General features: G+C 37.2%; 1 protein-coding gene across 1 annotated transcript in view; it reads left to right on the forward strand.

The window, feature by feature from the left end:
- Positions 1-13,240: 13,240 nt before the first annotated feature.
- Efcab13 (EF-hand calcium binding domain 13) overlaps positions 13,241-19,169 on the forward strand; it is a 38,313-nt gene continuing 32,384 nt past the window's right edge. The window contains exons 1-3 of the mRNA XM_015507178.2: positions 13,241-13,286; positions 13,864-13,979; positions 17,228-17,382. Coding sequence (XP_015362664.2) covers positions 13,950-13,979; positions 17,228-17,382 — 185 coding nt within the window. The 5' untranslated portion in view covers positions 13,241-13,286; positions 13,864-13,949. The remainder of the gene's footprint in view (positions 13,287-13,863; positions 13,980-17,227; positions 17,383-19,169) is intronic.

Here is a 19,169-nt window from a genome sequence, read left to right on the forward strand (position 1 = left end):
ACTAGGTGGCAGGAATTTTTTAGCTCTGTTATAATCTTATGGAACCACTGTCATATATACTGTTGGTCATTGACCAAGATGTGGTATGCAGCTCATGGCTGTACTAAATCAGAAAATCTGGATGTGGGACTAGGCAATCTGTGTTTTAATGATTCGGCTACATGCTTATGTTTGAGAACAGATCTAGAAAGAAGGTTATAGAAAGCTCAGTCACTATACTGTTAAGAAAATACCTTGGCTGGTTGATTCAGAAAACCAAATATCCACCCACACAAAATGAAATTCTACTTTTGATCCATTTTTCAAGTTAAGTGATTTTGGCTTCTTGAGTTCATTCAAAGCCACATATTTCCATGAAAAAACTAAAAGAGGTAATAGATTGGAATCTTGTAACAACAAAAACTAACAGCATACTTGGAAGGCACCTAAGAAAACTTCTTTTGTGTATCAAACTGCAGGCTATCACAGAATTTATTCACAAGAGTTGGGATTAAAATCTAATTATTAACATTATCATCCTATGGGGTAGAGAGAGAAGAGGGGAGGGGAGGGGAGGGGGGATAGTAGAGGATAGGAAAGGCAGCAGAATACAACAGACACTAGTATGGCAATATGAAAATCAGTGGATGTGTAACCGATGTGATTCTGCAATCTGTATACAGGGTAAAAATGGGAGTTCATAACCCACTTGAATCAAAGTGTGAAATATGATATGTCAAGAACTATGTAATGTTTTGAACAACCAACAATAAAAATTTAAAAAAACACATTATCATCCTATAGGATGCCAAAATAAGATGGTAGAATTTATAACTTCATTTCTGCTATTTACAATTTATTGATCACTGACAGTGTGGGATCGAACAACTTTACAAAACACTCCCATCACTTTTGCCTTTGATTCTTAAATTTCTTACATAATATACATTTTGAAAGTAACACAATGAACAACATTATAAAGATTATATGAATATAGACCTAATCCTTTTATGTTGAAATCTTGTGAGTTTTTTTTATTTATATCTTAGTCACAGGCAACTAAATGGATGGAAGTGGAGACCTTATGAGAAAAAAGAAAGATGTGCAAGGATGTTAGCTGGACTCTGCTTTTCCTGACTCTTGCATGTCAAACACATTTGTAATACTTTAGCTCTGGGCCTCTGTTATCTGAACTCTACAGTAATAGAGCCATCTAATGACCATTGGGGCCAATTACAAGCAGATTGGTAAATACAGAGCACTCAGTTTTCACACTGATACAACGGAATGATAATATATGCTTTGCAAGTTAAGCCATTTAAAATAATTTCTATTTGATTTTTAATACAGTATATTTCTGAAAATATATATTCCTAATTTGTTTAATTTGGCTAATACATGCAAAGAAGACAGTCTTAGATGTTTGTGATTAGGGTTAACTATATCAGTAAATAAAAACTCAAAACTCTACTCGATGTGGCTTCCTAAGAACAGTTTGTATGACGAAGAGAGATTGAGAGGTCAGGATTGTGTTTGCCGTCCTTGAAGCTGTTAATGTCATTGTGAAGTTCCTCCAACCTCTTGCATAGAGGAAGCACTTTTCGTCAGTTCTGTGTTTTCTGACAATGCATACAGAAAGCAGCACTTAGAAAATTTAAGAGCCTTTACATAATACGTCCATTGTAAATTATTCTTTAGTATTGTCCCTGAAAAAAACTCTGTAAGGAAAAAGTTTCACAATTAATTGTGTTTTACCTAATGTGTTAGCTGGGCTTTCCAGTGACTCATGCATAATTGGCATGATTCTTTGGAGAGGTCATAGTAATGGGTGGGTAACTATTGCTTTGATGGCCAATGGAAATCTCTAGTTAAGAAAAAGAAAAAGAAAAATGTTCATGGGTGTAGGCTGGACTTTGCTTTTCCTGATTCTTACAATCACCACTGTGACAAAGATTGATAAGTAGCCCAGTATATGTTTTCTCCTTCTAGGTCTTTCTTGCAGCTCGACGTGCCACGTCCAGCTCATAGACAATGAGATTTAAGTGGAAGAGGTGCATGCAACTTCCAATAATGCCATTTAAGGGCAGAAACATGGCTTTATTCTCCCTTTCCTTCTTCCTGAAGGTGGAATTTATAGCTAATAGCTAGAACTTAAGCAATCATGATGGAGCAAGATGTGACTTAGGGAATTGTATCAGTTATCTATCTATTGCTGCACTGCAAACAGCATTACCTCCAATTTAACAAACATTGTTATGTAGCTTCTGTAGTCAGGAACTCAGTGATGGCTTAGTTAGGTAGTTCTGACTCAGAAGCTCTCATGAGGCTGAGATCAAACTGTTGACTAGGACTGCAAGTCAACTGAAGTCTCAAAAGGGCTGGAGAATACTTTTCTAAGATGGTTTACTCTGATGGCTGTTGGCAGCAGGCATCATTTCCATGCTGGCTATTGGCAATAGGCCAATATCCAAATGGTGGTTGGATATCTTCATAGGAACACTTGGGTGTTTGCATGACATGTTCACTCTGTTTTCTCTGAGAGTGAATATCCAAAGGAGAGCAGGGAGGAAGCCACAATCTTTTTATGACTTAGTTTTTAAGTCATAATTTACTTTTTATAAGAGTCACCCCATCACTTTTGATGTACTCCATTATAAGTAACTTGCTACCAACCAACCTTTAAGGGGATGGGAATAGATGCTACCTCTAGAAGGAGGAACACTGTGGACAGAATCATTGTACTCTAGTGGTATACACTTCCTAACCCCCAGAATCCATGCATGGAATAAAGAACTTTATTGATGTAATTAATGATCTTGAGATAAGGAGATTATCTTGGATTGTCTAAGTAGGTTCAAAGTAATCATAAAGGTCCTTATGGGTCAGAGTAAAAGAATCAGCATAGAAGATGTGATGATAAAAGCAGGTCAGAGTGATATGGCCAGAAGTCAAGGCATGCAGGAAGCCTGTAGAAGTTGGAAAAGATAAGGAATACTCCTCTACAGCCTCTAGAAGGATTGCAGCTTTTGACATTAGCCCTGCAGGACCAGTTTTGAACTTCTGACCTCCATAAATGCTAAGATAACAAATTTGTGTTGTTTAAGTCACTAAGTTTGTGGTATTTTTTTAACAGCAGCAAGTATTTTTGGATGTATTTAAAACCATCACTGTCCACAAATTATTTATAGTTCTCCCACATATAAAATAAACTCACCAGTCTTGTGGCCTCAAGATGTTACTCCATTATAGTATTAACTCAAAAAAGTTTATACTCTTGCTGGGTACAGTGGTGCATGCCTGTAATCCCAGCAATTCAGAAGGCTGAGATAGAATTGTGAGTTCAAAGCCAGTCTCAGCAATGGCGAGGTGCTCAGCAACTCAGTGAGGCCCTGTCTCTAAATAAAATACAAAATTGTGCTGGGGATGTGGCTCAGTGGTCCAGTGCCTGTGAGTTCAATCCCAGTACCAAAAAGAAAGTTTAGACTCTTTTCCTCTAAATAGAGGGGCAGATGAAGTTTCTTGGGTATAATTACTCTTATACAGCTACTTAAGTACATACTCATCAATCTGAAGTGGAATAAAGAAAAAATTATATGTTCTTCTCCTACAATAACCAATATAAAGTGGTAGGGCATATAGGACAATTGCTACAGAAGCTTCTGTTCCAACAGGTAGAAAAAGAAAAGATGGTATACAGAAGTTACTGGTCAGTAGCAAATTCTGAAATCCACTTGGTTACAGGCTTGCAGATCCTCTTTCAAAGTCTGGGAGTAATTCTTTATGGTGGTTTCACCCTTTGGACTCTTGGTTTTACCCTCTAAGTCATCTTTCTTTCATGAAAGGTAGTATGTATTTGCATGTTTTTTCAGCCTCCTTCATGCATGTAGAAATGTGAGTGTACTCACAAATCATTTTGATATATGACTTTCTTTACCTTGGACTTCTGCTAAAGGGCAAAGACCTTAAACTTCTTAGAAACCCTATTATGTGAATAAGAGGACCTGTGAGGCACACTTTGAAAAATTTTAGAGGGATTTTTGTCTGAAGAGGACTCTGATGTACCATCTTTAAACACCCCTGGGATAAAAGCCAGTGGACCAGTAAAACAGAACACTGTCTCCCTGCCTTGGCACACAGTATCAGCTCTGGAGTGACTGTCTCTCAAGCTTTGAATGTGAGAGAGAAGTAAAATTCAATCTTAGGTCATGATTTTGTAGAAATTTTCTGTTACTGATAAAATAATTGAATCTTAACTTATCCTAACTAAGAACATCTTTGGTGGTTTTGGGGGTCTGTGGAATGAATGTATAACAAAGTAACTCATGAATAACTTTAGAACCCCAAACTACAGTTATTCAGGATTTGGTAAGCCTCCACATTCTGTTGATCAGCACACATTCTGAACCCATCATTATTCTTACACATTAGTAGTTTGATACTTGCTTTCTGTGGTGGCTCATGCCTATAATCTCAGCTACTTAGGAGGCTGAGGCAGGTAGATTACAGTAGAGGTCAGTTTGAACAATTTAGTGAGACCCAGTCTCAAAATAAAAAGTAAAAAGTGCTGGGGTGTAGCCCCTAGGTTCAATTCCTAGTACCACCAAATTAAAAAAAAATTCTTAATGAACTGGTAAATAATTATATATAAAGTATATATAAGTATATATAAAGTATATATATAAGTATATATAAAGTATATATATTTTATATATATATATATATTTTATATATATATATATATNTATATATATATATATATATATATATATATATGACTATAAATAAGAGTGGGAAGTGGGGAAGTTGGGGATGGAAGGTAAGTAGATTGGGGATGTTTACAAAAATAAAAGACCTGGTCTCAGCACTTAGGTTATTTATAGACTCTTTTTTAAAATGGGAGAATAATTACAATTTTATTAGGACTATTTGGGCTCATGTTTTGAAACTATGTCACATTTTTTAGGTCAAAAGGCAATTTTAAGCAAATGGACTTTTAAAAAACTATTTGTTCTAATTAGTTACACATGACAGTAGAATGCATTTTGACACATCATACATAAACGGAGTATAAGTTCTCATTCTTCTGGCTGTACATGTTGTAGAATCACATCAGTCATATAATCACAAATGTACATAGGGTAATAATGTCAGATTCATTCTACTATCCTTTATTTAAACCACAAACTAAAAGACTCTTTAGAGAGGATAAGCCATATGCATTTTAAAAGTACTAAAGAATTACAGCCCAACATGTCATGAACACAGGTGCAAAAATCCTCAACAAAATACCAGCTAACCATCTGAGTACAGTGGCACATGCCTGTAATCCCAGTGGCTCCTGAGGCTGAGACAGGAGGATCAAGAGTTCAAAACCAGCCTCAGCAATTCAGTGAGGCCCTCAGCACCTCAGGGAGACCCTGCCTCTAAATAAAATACAAAAAGGGCTGGGGATTTGGTTCAGTGGCTAGGCGCCCCTGGGTTCAATCCCTGGTACCAAAAAACCAGCTAACCATATTCAGCAGTACATGAAAAAGGTCATTTACCACGACCATGTAGGATTTATCCTTAGGATGCAAGCTTGGTAAACATAAGCAAATCTTTAAATGTGAGACATCATAATAACAGAATGAAGGAAAAAACCATATTCATCTCAATTGATGCAGAAAAAGTGTTTAACAAAATTCAACATCCTTTCATGATAAAAACTGAAGAAACTGTATATAGAAGGAATATATTCCAACACAAAAAAGGCCATATATGACATACCCATAGTTGACATATTATGAAAACTTTTCTTTCTTTCTTTTTTTTTTTTTTTTGGTACCAGGGATTGAACTCAGGGGCGCTCGACCACTGAGCCACATCCCCAGCCCTATTTTGTATTTTTGCCGCAGTCTGGCTGGGCACAAATCACGAGCCACTGAAGCAGGAACAAACTTTATTTTTAAACTGCAGGAAAACACTTCACACAGCTCCCGGGGAATCCTCCCGAACGCCAGAGGCTTCTCCAGGAACCCCCAGCCGGAAATATCTCTCTCGGAAATCCCTCCTCCTGCACTTCCCCAACCAATGGGAACTCTCGGGGAATCCCCGGAAATCCCCAGGAGAACTCCAAAATAGTGCGAGAACTCAAAAGTTGCGGCAGAGGCGGATAGTAATGCCTCGCCTGTCAATCAATACTGTTGGCAAAATGCCAGGGGCCATACAGACTCGGCTGTGGCTCTCAGCATATTTTATTTAGAGACAGCGTCTCACTGAGTTGCTTAGCACCTTGCCATTGCTGAGGCTGGCTTTGAACTTGCAATCCTCCTGCCTCAGGTTCTAGAGCTGCTGGGATTACAGGCATGCACCACTGCACACCATGGCCTATGAAAATTTTTCTTAAAATTAGAGAAAGACAAATTTGCCTCATTTCACCATTTCTTTTCAACATGGTACTAGAAGTCTCTTGCCAGAGCAATTAAGCCAGAGAAATTAATAAAAGATATCTTAATAGGAAAGGAGGAAGGGAAATTGTCTCCATTGATGATAAGATCTTATTTATATAAAGAATATTCTAAAGATTCCACTAGAACCAATAATAAAATGGATACAAAGTTAGCAAAAATCACTAGCAGTTTTATATACTAACAGTAAACTATTCACCTGCTGGCACGTGCCTGTAATCCCAGTGATTGGGGAGGCTGAGACAGGAGGGTCACTAAGATGCCAGTCCGGGCAATTAGTGAGACCCTGTCTCACTAAGTTTGCTTTTACAAAAAAGTAAAAAGGGCTGGATATGTAGCTCAGTGTTAAAGTGCCCCTGAGTTCATCCCCAGTACAAAAACAAACAAAAAATGGCAACCAAAAAACCCCAAACAAAAACAACACCCCCCCAAACAAAACTAAACCAAAACAAGAAACCAAAAAGAAATTAAGAAAACAATACCATTTATAATAGCAAAAACCAAAAACAAGCACAAAAATCTTAGGTATAAATTTAACCAAGGAAGTAAAAGATCTGCATACTGAAAACTAATGATGAAATAAATGGAAGAACACACAAAAAAATGAAAGATATCCTGTATTCATGAATTGGGATAATTAATATTGTCAAAACATCCACACTATCTAAAACAATATACAGATTCAATGCAATCCCTAATAAAACTATAATGACATTTTTCACAGAAATGGCAAAAATAATCCTAAAAGACCTCCAAAAGACAAAGAAATCTTGAGTAAAAAGAACAAAATTGGAGGCACTATGCTATCTGACTTCAAAATATACTACCAAATCAAAATAATGAAAACAGCAGAGTATTGGTATAAAAACAGACAACACAGATCAACAAAGCAGGATAGAGTCCAGAAATAAACCCTCACATTTATAGACAACTTATGAGATACAGGTACAATTTCATTCATCTGCCTGTTGATATCCAATTTTACCAATACTATTTATTGAAAAGATTGTTATTTCCCCATTATGTGTTCTTGGCTCCTTTATCAAAATACACATATACAAAAGTAAACAATAATGAATAAAAGACTTGCATGTAAAACCTGAAACTATGAAACTACTAGAAGAAAACAGGAGAAAAGTCCCATGATATTGACCTGGGCAATTATTATTATTTTTGGACATGATTCTAAAAGTACAGGCAACAAAAGCCAAAATAGGTAAGTAGGACGGCATCAAACTAAAAGTTTTTTTTTTTTTCTTAGTACTGGGGATTGAACCCAGGAGTGCTTAACCACTGAGACACATCCCAAGACATTTTTATTTTTTATTTAGAGACAGGGTCTTGCTGAGTTGCTTAGGACCTTGCTAAATTGAAGAGGCTGGCTTTGAACTTGCAATTCTCCTGCCTCAGCCCCCTGAGTTGTTGGGATTATAGTGTGCATCACCATGCCTGACCAAACTAAAAGGTTTCTGCACAGCAAAGGAAATAATTAACAGAGTGAAGAGACAATCCACAAAGTGGGAGAAAATATTTACAAACCATACATCTGATAATCATATCCAAAATATGTAAGGAACCCAAATAACCCAATGCAAGAAAAGAAATAACTCAATTAAAAAATGGTCTAAGAATCTGAAGTAGACATTTCCCAAAAGAAGACATACAAATGGCCCACTGGTATTTGAAAAATGCTAACTATCACTACTCATCAGGGAAATGCAAATTAAAGCTACAATGAGATATCACTTCATATTGGTTAGAATGGCCGTAAGAAAAAAAGAATAAGTGTTGGTGAGGGTGTGGATAAAAGGGAACCCTTGTACATTGTTGGTGGGAATGTAAGTTAAAGCTGCCATTTTGGAAGGAGGTTCTTCGAAAAACTAGAAATGGAATTACCATAATCCAGCAACTCCATTTCTGGGCATACCCAAAGGAATTGAAATTAGTCTATCAAAGAGTCGCCTGCACACCCATGCTTTGTGATGCATTATTCACAATGGTCAAGATATGGAATCAATCCAAGTGTCCATCAATGACTGAATGGATAAAGAAAATGTGGTATATATACAAAATTGAATATCTAGCTTTAAAAGAGGAAACCTTGCAGTGTGTGACAACATGGAAGAACCTGATGGACATTATGCTAAGTAAAATATGCAAGACACAGGAAGATGAAACTCAGAAATAGAGGGTAGACCCAGGTGTGGTGAAGGACGCCTATAATCCAAGCTATTCGGGAGGCTGAGGCAGAGGATATCAAGTTGGAGGCCAGCCTCACCAACTTAAGGAGACTCTATCTCAAATAAAAAGTGAAAAAAGGACTGGGGATTGGGGATGTAGCTCAGTGGTAAAGGGCCTCTGTGTTTACTCCCTCCCCAGTACTTCAAGGGAAAAAGAAAAAGAAATAATAGAATGTTGGTTGTCAGAGGCTGGGAGGAAGTGAAGATTGGGAGATGCTGTTCAAAGGGTACACTGTTTCAGATAGAAATTTTTTTTTTTTTTTTTTTTGCACCAGGGATTGAACTCAAGGGCAGTCAATCACTAAACCACATCCCCAGCCCTATTTTGTATTTTATTTAGAGACAGGTCTCACTGAGTTGCTTAGCACCACACTTTTGCCAAGGCTGTCTTTGAACTCTGGATTCTCCTGTTTCAGCCTCCTAAACCTCTGGAATTACAGGCCTGTGCCACCACATCCCACAGGAGGATTAAATTTTGAAATATATTGTAAAGCATACAATAATGTACTATATTAAGAGCTGCTGAAAAAATTTCAAATCTCATTTCTAAAAAGATAAGTGAGGTGATCGAGGCTATAAACTTGATTTAATCATTCCATATAAGGTACATATATTAAAACATCACATTATACCCTCACATACATAAACAATAATGAGTCATTAATTTAAAAATGAAATAAAAGTTCTAAATGCTTACAAAGCAGGGTTTTAAGATACAAAAGAGCAGGTAATATCACTGAAGGAATTAAATATTGCAACATTTATCGAGTGCTACATATACATTTTAAAATTCCTACAACCCTTGAAGAACAGAAAACAGACTCAGGGAGTACAAGTAATTTGCTAAATCTTGTGCAGTAAAGACAGAATGTAAATTGTATCCATCCATCTAAAGCCTGTGCTGTTCAATTCAATGTAAATAACAGATAAATTACATGGATAAATGTAAATTACATCGATAAATGCATGTAAACATACTGACTGATATGTTTATAAAGGACAGATATTTATAAAAGACAGATGAACTTTTTAAAAGAAAAATCTTCACAAAATGTTCTTACAGAGCATTTACAAATTTAATATGGCCCTAGAAAATGATTAATTTCACTGAACTGGATTTTTTTTTTGGCAACAAGGGATTGAACTAGGGGGGTGTAACCACTGAGCCATACCCAGCCCTTTTCATATTTTATTTTGATACAGGTTCTCGCTAAATTGCTGAGGCTGCTTTTGAACTTGTGATCCTCCTATCTCAGCCTTTCAAGTTGTTGGGATTACAGATGTGCACCACCGCCTCTGGCTGAACTGGATTTATACAACGTATTAGGGATATAACATTTGAAGAAAGCAGTATTTTTTCTTTTGCCACCATCATTTCAGGGAAGTACAAAAAGTTGATTTAATAAATAAATCCAAACTATCTCTTACAAAAGAAAGAGTACCTCAAAAGGTAGCCTGGGATTCATTTCAGGTAAATATTGGTAAGAAGGGCCTTAAAACTGCTGCTTTCAGTCTCTTATTACTTATTTTTCGGCACTGGGGATTGAACCCAGAGGCGCTCTACCACTGAGCTGCATCCCCAGGCCTTTTTATTTTTTATCTGGTGACAGGCTCTCACTAAATTGCGAAGGCTGACCTCCAATTTGCGATCTTCTTGCCTCTGCCTTTCGAGATCCTGGGATTAGAGACCAATACCAAGTAGCAGAAACCAAGAAGCACCGCAAACTCTGGAAGAAAGGGAGGTCGGAGGTATTCAAAGCAGGGATAGAAAACCAAACTGAAGTGGGGGGTCAGGGTACCGCGCGAGAGCACCGGAGAATGAACAAAAACAGAGCTGCTGGAAGAGCAGCGAATGGGTAGGATGGAGGACGAAATCCAGGGCTGCCGGAGAACAGCGAGAGAAAAGACCCCGGCACCCAGACACCGAGTTCAGGCCCGCAGTGCCGGCCGGGTGAGATCACAGCTCCTTATGAGGTGGGGCCCACCGGCTCGACCGCAGCGCTTTCCCGTCGGCGCCCAGACGGCGGCGAGCTCAGCCGCTTCCCCACCGCCAGCCCTAGAGCCTGGATGGTGGTGGAGGCGGCGGTGGCGGTAGCGGTAGCGGTGGCGGTGGCATGGCTCTGGCGGAGGCGTTGGCTCTGGCGGCGGCAGCCAGGGTCCAGAGCCTGCCTCGCTGGGTTCGCTGGGTGGGCGGAGCGTCGGACGCGGTCAGGTGACCTCGGGGGCGGGGCCGCGCTGCGCGGGAGCCGGGGAAGGAGGCGGAGCCAGGGCGCTGCGCGCGAGGGTCTTGAGGCACCTGGGGGACACCCGCCTGTCGCCCAGAGCGAGCCTCAGCTTGAGGAAAGGAGGGCGGGGCAGTGCAGGGCAGCCAGGAGGGTCCATGGGGTCGATTGAAGCAACGCTGACGAGGTGTCCAGGCGAGGTTTGCTGAGGAGAGAGGAAGGCAGAACCTTGGAGCCTGACGGGGGAGAACAAGATGTGAACATTAAAGGAGCTGGGTGAAGGAAGGTTCCAGAGAGGAAGGCGAGGCTACCAAATGGGACAGTCAGAGGGGCAGAGTGACAAGGACTGGGACTAATCACGCGGTCCCTCAGAAAGTGGCTGTAGAAGGGTGGAGGACACGGTCGCTGGGAAACTCCCTGTCCCCGGCAACTTGCACTTTCATCTCCGGGGTCGTTTGCTCATTTGTTGACACGTTGACTTTCTTCTCAGAGTTGTTTGACTCATAAAAACGGGGCCTATGGGACTCCACCAGAGCATGGGTTCTTGCCCCAGGAGGAGATTCACAGAATATTTTTAAGCAAATATAACAAACGGGAGTGATTAATGTGTGAATGAATGTTCCTTGATGGCAATAGGTGCAATGAGGTTAGGTGTGCAATTGCTGTTATAGACATTTGCAAGGGAAAAGTTAGTGGGGCCACTTGGAGGGAGGGGCAGTGTGAGCGAAAGGGGAAAGTACTCTGTAGTGGCATGCCTTACATAGTCTTCTGTAAACATGCCTTTCTTTTTTCTCATTAAATCCTCATGACTCCACTTCCTCCTCAGTTACTGCTCTCTTTCCCTTGACAGCGAAACTTCATGAGAGAGTCTACTTTATATCTGCAGTATCCATCCTCACCCCCTTTTCTCTCTCCAAGGATGTTTTATGAGCCACCATCCAGAGGCTCCTCTCAACATCTCGGGTGTTCTCTCTACCTTGCAAAACCTAATGAGTCTTTCAATACTTGTCTTGACCAATAGCACCTTTTACCACAATTGATTACTCTTTGAAGTACTTTCTTTACTTCAGGAGGCCCTAGAGTGATTCTTTCAGAAAGGACCTCAGGTCTTGTCTCCCTCTGTTCAGAACTCTTTAATGATTCCCACCCCTTCGGGATAGGAGCTTAAGTTCTTAGTATTATTAATGGGCCCTCCTTAATCTGCCTGCCTCCTCTGTTCTGTTTGCTGTTTCTGCTTCAGCTTCCAGTGTCTTCTACGGTTCTTGGATAGTGAGGCTTCTTTTTGCTCTAGGCCTTTGTACTTGCTCTTCTTTCTGGCTGAAGCCTCTTTTCTGAGATATTCATAGGCTCCCTACCTCTGTTCCTCTTCATTCAAGTTTGCCTCTCAGTCAAGTGTTCTTTGGCCACCCTTCTATTACCTGCATTTCTCCCTCTACACATTGCTTCCTATTCTTCTTCCCTTTACTTTTTTCTTATTAGTATTTATCACAGATAACTGACAAGTACAATATATTTTAATTTTTTTTTCTATTTTATCATCTCTCTCCTTGACTAGGATGTAAGCTCTCTCCTTGACTAGGATGTAAGCTCTTCTTGAGCCAGGGTTTTCCCCCCATTTTGTTTACTGCTATATCCTCAGGCCCAGAAAGAGCTTAGCATAGTGAGCAGGCAATAAATCTATGTTGAGTTTACAGATTGAGGAATGAATGGATAGATGATTAAAGAACTCCCAGTCATCAACATACTTCATTTTTCTCCTTTTTATTTTTTTATTATTATATATACAATTGTGCTTGATACTATGAGAGATTATTCAAAGAATGATAAGTAACCAGTCCCAGTTCTTTTAGGCTGGAGTTGATAGAAGAACTATACATGTCAAAATTAAAATCCAAATGATTAGTGTAACTTGAATCATGAGGACAGCAAGGATAGTGAAGACAGTATTGCTCTGACAAATAATTTAAAGATTGAACTGATTAGAGAAGGTATAGAAGAGATTTCATAGAATGGGTTGCTGGGAGACCTGGATAGATTTCTAATGTCTTCTTGAGATGGGTATTGTTAATGTGATTTCATTTTATTTTTAAACCTATTTTGGATTCCAGAGATAGTAGATATATCACATTCAAAATTAATTACTATAGCATATTTCAGAAATAAATGCAAACAATTTAAAAGTGATGGGATAATGATACTTCACAATATGAAAAAGACACTGATGGATACAACTAGAATTGTAATATATAACATTACTAATAATGTAATAAATAGCTGTTCAGATGTGGCTCAGATATGAGTAAAAAAATTGTGACAATTTTGGGAATTTCCAGAAGTGTTGGTTATTACTGTCGCATGATGTGAAATCCATAGTCTCAAGTGAAGCTAAAACATCTTTGGTTTGTAGTAGTATTGTTTTTAAGGCAGTGTTGTATGGTGCTGAAGAGCATGTGCTTTTGAGTTAGATTGCCTAAATTCAAATTCTGATTCCATTACTTGCTGGCTGTGTGGTCTTGGGAAATTTCATTTCTCTCCAAGTCTTTATTTTTCTCATCTGTAAAATAGGGATAATGGCAATTCCTTAAAGGACAATTGTGAAGAATAAATTAAATAATTCATGTCATAGTGTTTATCATAATGTTTAGCACATAGTAAGCATTTGTTAGCTGGTGATTGCTGTTTCTGTAGTTCTACTCCTTAGGGTTTATTTGAATAAATATAATTGGATTTCTCTGCTTTTTGTGCCACTTGAGGTGCATTTATTTACTTCTCTTTATACCACAAAGGGACTGGGTGCTCTCCTGTGATTTATAATCTAATAATTGCTTTTTTATGTCCATATATCTGCAATGCTAGGTATTATACCTTAAGAGAGTGTTACACTGAAGAGATAACTTCAGGTAGATAAATATAACTATAAATATAATTACTTAAATTTCCTAAATAGACATATGATTTTTTTTTCTATTTCTGCAGGAAATCCTTTTGCACTGTTGCTCAATCATACTTGTTGATCAAGGCCTTTTAATCCTGAAGAGCAGAATTTATCTCTCAGCAGAAAGATGGAAACAAAAGAACATTTGTTCTGCCAGGTATTTGTTCAAGACGGTTTTTAAAGATTCCCTGTATTTTTTAGTTTATATTATTATACATCTATGATCATTAAGCAAATTTAGAGAGTAATAAAGTCCTCAGGAACCTGCCTAATATCTGAGATGATTTTTGAGCTCTTTTAATGAACATATGTTGGACTGTCATCTAACAACCCAAGTAGTACCATACCAAGAGAATTTCTGTGGGGTGTGATGGGAATATCTTTTGAATGTAGCAACCTGGATAATTCTTCAAGAGATGAAAGAATTTAAACTGTCTTCCAAAGTGGCTGTTACCATTTGCATTCCCACCAACAATGAATGAGTTCCGTTTGTTCCACTTTCTTGTTCATATTTGTTACTTATAGTGTTTGGGATTTTCACGTTTTTAAAATAGTGTCATTGAATTTTAAAATTATTTTAAAATTGGCAAATAATAATTGTGTATATTTAAGGGATACAAATTGGTGTTTTCAGCTGTGTATATGTAATTAAATGATTCTGTCAAGATCATTCCATTGTTTCCATCACCTCATCAACTTATCATTTTTGATATAAGAATATTAAAAATTTGTTCTTTCAGCCATTTTGAAATACACAATACATTATTAACAAGTGTTGTTACCATACAGTGCATCAGTTCACTAAACTCTTCCAGTGTAACTGTAACTTTGTACTCTTTCCTTTTCCCCATCCCTCCCTCTTCTCCAGCCTCTGGTAAACAGCTTTTTACTATGTGTCTATGAGATCAGGGTTTTTATATTTTACATATAAGTGAGTTCATGCAGGGTTGTCTTTCTGTACCTGGCTTATTACATGTAGCTTTCAGTCTTATCCATGGTGTTGGATATGACAGAATTTCCTTCCTTTTAAGCCTGAATAGTATTCCATTGTGTTGATATACTGCAATTTTTTTTTTTATCTATTTGTCCATGGACACCAAGGTTGATTTTATATTGTGGCTATTGTGAATAATGTTAAAATCAATCTGGGAATGCAGATATCTCTCTGACATACTATTTAGTTCCTCTGAATATATACCCAAAAGTGGACTTGCTGAATCATATGATAATTCTATTTTTAGTTTTTTGAGGAACCTTCATACTATTTTCCAAAAATGGCTATACCAATCAATGTTCCAACCAACAGTTTGTAAGGGTTTCCTTTTCTTCAGATCCTTGCCAATCCTTGATATTTTTTTTTATCTTTTTGATAATAGCTATTCTAACAGGTGTGAAGTAGTATCACTGGTTGTAATTTATTTGCATTTCATAATGATTAGAGATATTGAACATTTTCTTTCAAATCTGTTGGTCATTTGTACTTTTTTTTCAGTACTAGGGATTGAACCCAGGGTGTTTTTCCACTGAGCTACATCCCAAGTCCTTTTATTTTTTAACTTGAGATAGGATCTTGCTAAGTTGCTGAGGCTGGCCTTGAATTTGCAGTTCTCCTGGTTCAGTCTTCTGAATTGCTGGGATTACAGGCATATGCTACTGCACCTGGTTTATACGTGTTTATTTTTGAGAATTGTCGGTTCAGATTCTTTGACAACTTTTTAATTGGATTGTTTTCTTGATATGTTTAGGTTCCTTATATAGTTTGGATATTAACCCTTTATCAGGTGTATGGTTTGCTTATTTTTTTCCCACTCTGTGGATTGTGTCATCATGCTGTTGTTTCCTTTGCTGTGCAGAAGGTTTTTAGTTTGATGCAATCCCCTTCTTGTTTTATTTTTTCCTTTTTTGGTGCTGGGGATCAAACCCAGGGCCTTATGCATGATAGGCAAGTGATCTACTACTGAGCTGTAGCCCAGTCCTTCATTCAGTCTTAATAGTCGGTTTTTACTTTTATTATCTGTGCTTTCTGGGTCATATTAAAAAAAACCCCGCCATTACCAGTGTTGTGGCACTTTTCCCAAAGGTTTTCCTCTAGTAGCTTTGTAATTTATTTTACCCATTTTGAGTCAATTTTATATATTCAAATTAGACAAGTAGTGTCTAATTTCATTCTTTTCTTTTTTAATTTCATTCTTTTACATGTGGATATCCAGTTTTCCAACCACCATTTGTTGAAGATACTGTCATTTCCCTATTGTATGTTCTTGCCACGCCTGTCAACAATCAGCTGACTGTAATACTTGAGTTATTTCTGAGTTTTCAATCCTATTCTAGTTTTTATGCTAGTACCATGTTGTTTTGATTACTATAGCTTTATAATGCATTTTGAAATGAGGAAGTGTGATGGCTCTAACTTTGTTTTGCTTCAGATTGCTTTGTTTTTTTGGGGTCTTTTCTGATTTAATACAAATTTTAGGATTTAAAAAAATTTTTTTTTTAAAATGACATTGGAATTATCACAGGAATTGCATCAAATATGCTTTGGATAGTATGGATGTTTTTATTTTTTAGTTGTAGATGAACACAATGTCTTTATTTTATTTATCCATGTGGTGCTGAGGATCAAACCCAGGGCCCCACATGTGTGAGGTGAGCACTCTACCACTGAGCCACAACCCCAGTCCCTCAATGTCTTATAGTTTTCATTATTGAATTTTCACCATTCTGACAGGTGTGTAGTGGTATCTTGTTTTAATTTGCAATTTCCTGATGACAGTTGATGTTGAGCATCTTTTTATATGCGTATTTGCTATCTTTACATTTTCTTTGGTGAAGTATTTGTACAGATCATTTACCCTTTTAAAAATGGGTTGTTCTTTTCTGATTGCTGTTTCAAGAGTCTTTTGTATATTATGGATAATAGTCCTTTATGAGGTATGTTCTTTGCAAATGTTTTCTCCCAGTATTTATCCTCTCCTCATGATAAGTTTGTTCATAGAGCAAAATATTTAAATTTTAATGGAGTCAAGTTGATTAGTTATTTCTTTCATGGATCATGCCTTTGATTTGTATGTAATTTTTATGATTAAAACTATTGCTTTGTAAAGCATATGGTAAATATTTTCAATCTGATGCCTTAAGAACTAGATTCAGGTATTGTTAAATATATTAATGAATGCCATGTATTTTAGAGGTTCATAATGCATTGAGGAAAACTGATGATATTTAAAGTAGGTCATCTGAAATAATAATGCACTAATGAATAAAATCATTTTTAACAAAATTCCCTTTGGTAGCATTATTTGAGAATAAATACTGATCTAACATGAATTATTGGACCCAGAATGTTGCATTTGATGTATAGGTACAAAGAGAACATGGATAATTGTGACTCTTGATTGTTCACAGGCAGAAGAAAATATTGGCTTATCAGTTAATAACTCTTCTGGAACCAACTTGCAAACAAGAAATATTGAAAACAAGAAATACATCAAATTTTCTAAAATAGTGGAGAACAAAGTTTCACCTGAAACTAGGGGTTATAATCCAGAACATAAAAATGTGTAAGTTAAAAATGCTGATCTTAACTTTATTGAATTATGCTTTTGTTAGTGCCAAACATATAGTTTATGTTGCTTATTTGTGGTCATTCTTTCAGGAGCATAGCTTTAAATCTTAAATAGCCATTCTTACATTCTTTGCTCACTTCTGTCACAACTATATTGAAGTCTGTTATCTATCATAGAATACCAGTTAGAAGAGAGCAATTATCAAAATTATCAATGTGTCTGTAAGTTTATCTTTAATTTTTCCTTGCGATGCTGGGGATTGAACCCAGGGCCTTGAACATGTGAAGCAAGCACTCTACCAACTAAGCTATATCCCCAGACCATATAAATTTATCTTAGGGGGCTAGGGATGTGGCTCAAGCGGTAGCGCGCTCGACTGGCATGCGTGCGGCCCGGGTTCGATCCTCAGCACCACATACAAACAAAAATGTTGTGTCCTCTGAAAACTAAAAATAAATATTAAAAAAATTATCTTAAAGATAATTTAGGAAGGAAATAAAAGTGTTCTTCTATCTGAGCTTGGGTTACTGGTTTCCATAAAATTAAACCATTTGAATATTTGTTAATTCTTTTTTTTGTATATTTCATTGCCTTGGTTACCTTTTGTTAGTTACAAAAGAAGCTCTAGCCTTTCACATATATGCAGGATAAATAATACTTATTTTTAATATAAATTAAAATTTTTAATTTCTTACATACATGGCAATAGTGGAGTGCATTACTTTCATAACTATCCATTCACAGCACAATTTTTCGTAACTCTGAAAGTATGTTCACGCCAAATTATGCCATTATACATGAGCTCTCTATTTTTTTTGCATTACAATTCTTAATACGCTTTTATACCACAGTTTATCCATATCTCTGTTTAAAAGATTGGAATAGAAAACTTGCTTCTCGTAAAAAGAAGAAAGCTCTAAGAAAACATTCTGGATATATCTCACTTTATCTTTGTCCACCTATATGCTTGTCTTACCAATTGGTGAAGTTGGAAATTATCTGAGCACTGTGATTAAAGAGGCACTTAAACCCAAATCTCCTCTACTTACCATAAATTTGTATTTCTACTTTATTTAATCTAACATTTTTATCATGATTTCTGTTAGATGGCAAAAGCAAGTCAATTGTTTCCAGAAGATCACAATAGAACTTGTTATCTAATAAGAAGTAGAAGGTAGGGGGAATGTCCCTTACCTTGTTTCTTTAGCATTGTTCAAAGTAGGTTAGTACCTTGGAGACACATGCCCCAAAGGAATGGAATACAGGACAAATATTTTAAAACTATTCATTATTTATACCAAATCATCTCTATTCCATAAGATGTTGGAGCAGCTCAAAATTTAAAAACATACTTAAAAAAGAAGATGAAACACCACAATCATGTAGTAGAGTGGAAGCCATGATTGAACCAGTTATGGGAAGACTCAGTTTCATGAGGGATATATAGGGAAGAGGTGAGAGAGACAAAGCAGCAGTAGACTCTAGGCTGTGACCCATTAATGGTCATGAAATTAATGGTCATGAAATCAGTTTAGAAAGTCACTACTAGTTGCTGGGCATGGTTGTACATTCTTGTGATCCTAGCAACTTGGGAGGCTGATGCAGGAAGATCACAAGTTCAACGCCAGCCTCAATAACTTAGTAAGGCCCTAAACATCTTAGTGAGATCCTGTCTCAAAATAAAGAAGGGCTGGGGATGTAGCTCAGTGGTTAAGCACCACCCGTGAGTTCAATACTCATTACCAAAAAAAAAAAAAAAAAAAAAAAAAAAAAAAAAAAAA

The sequence above is a fragment of the Marmota marmota genome, unplaced genomic scaffold (assembly GCF_001458135.2).
Source record: "Marmota marmota marmota unplaced genomic scaffold, marMar, whole genome shotgun sequence".
NCBI classification, from domain to species: domain Eukaryota; kingdom Metazoa; phylum Chordata; class Mammalia; order Rodentia; family Sciuridae; genus Marmota; species Marmota marmota.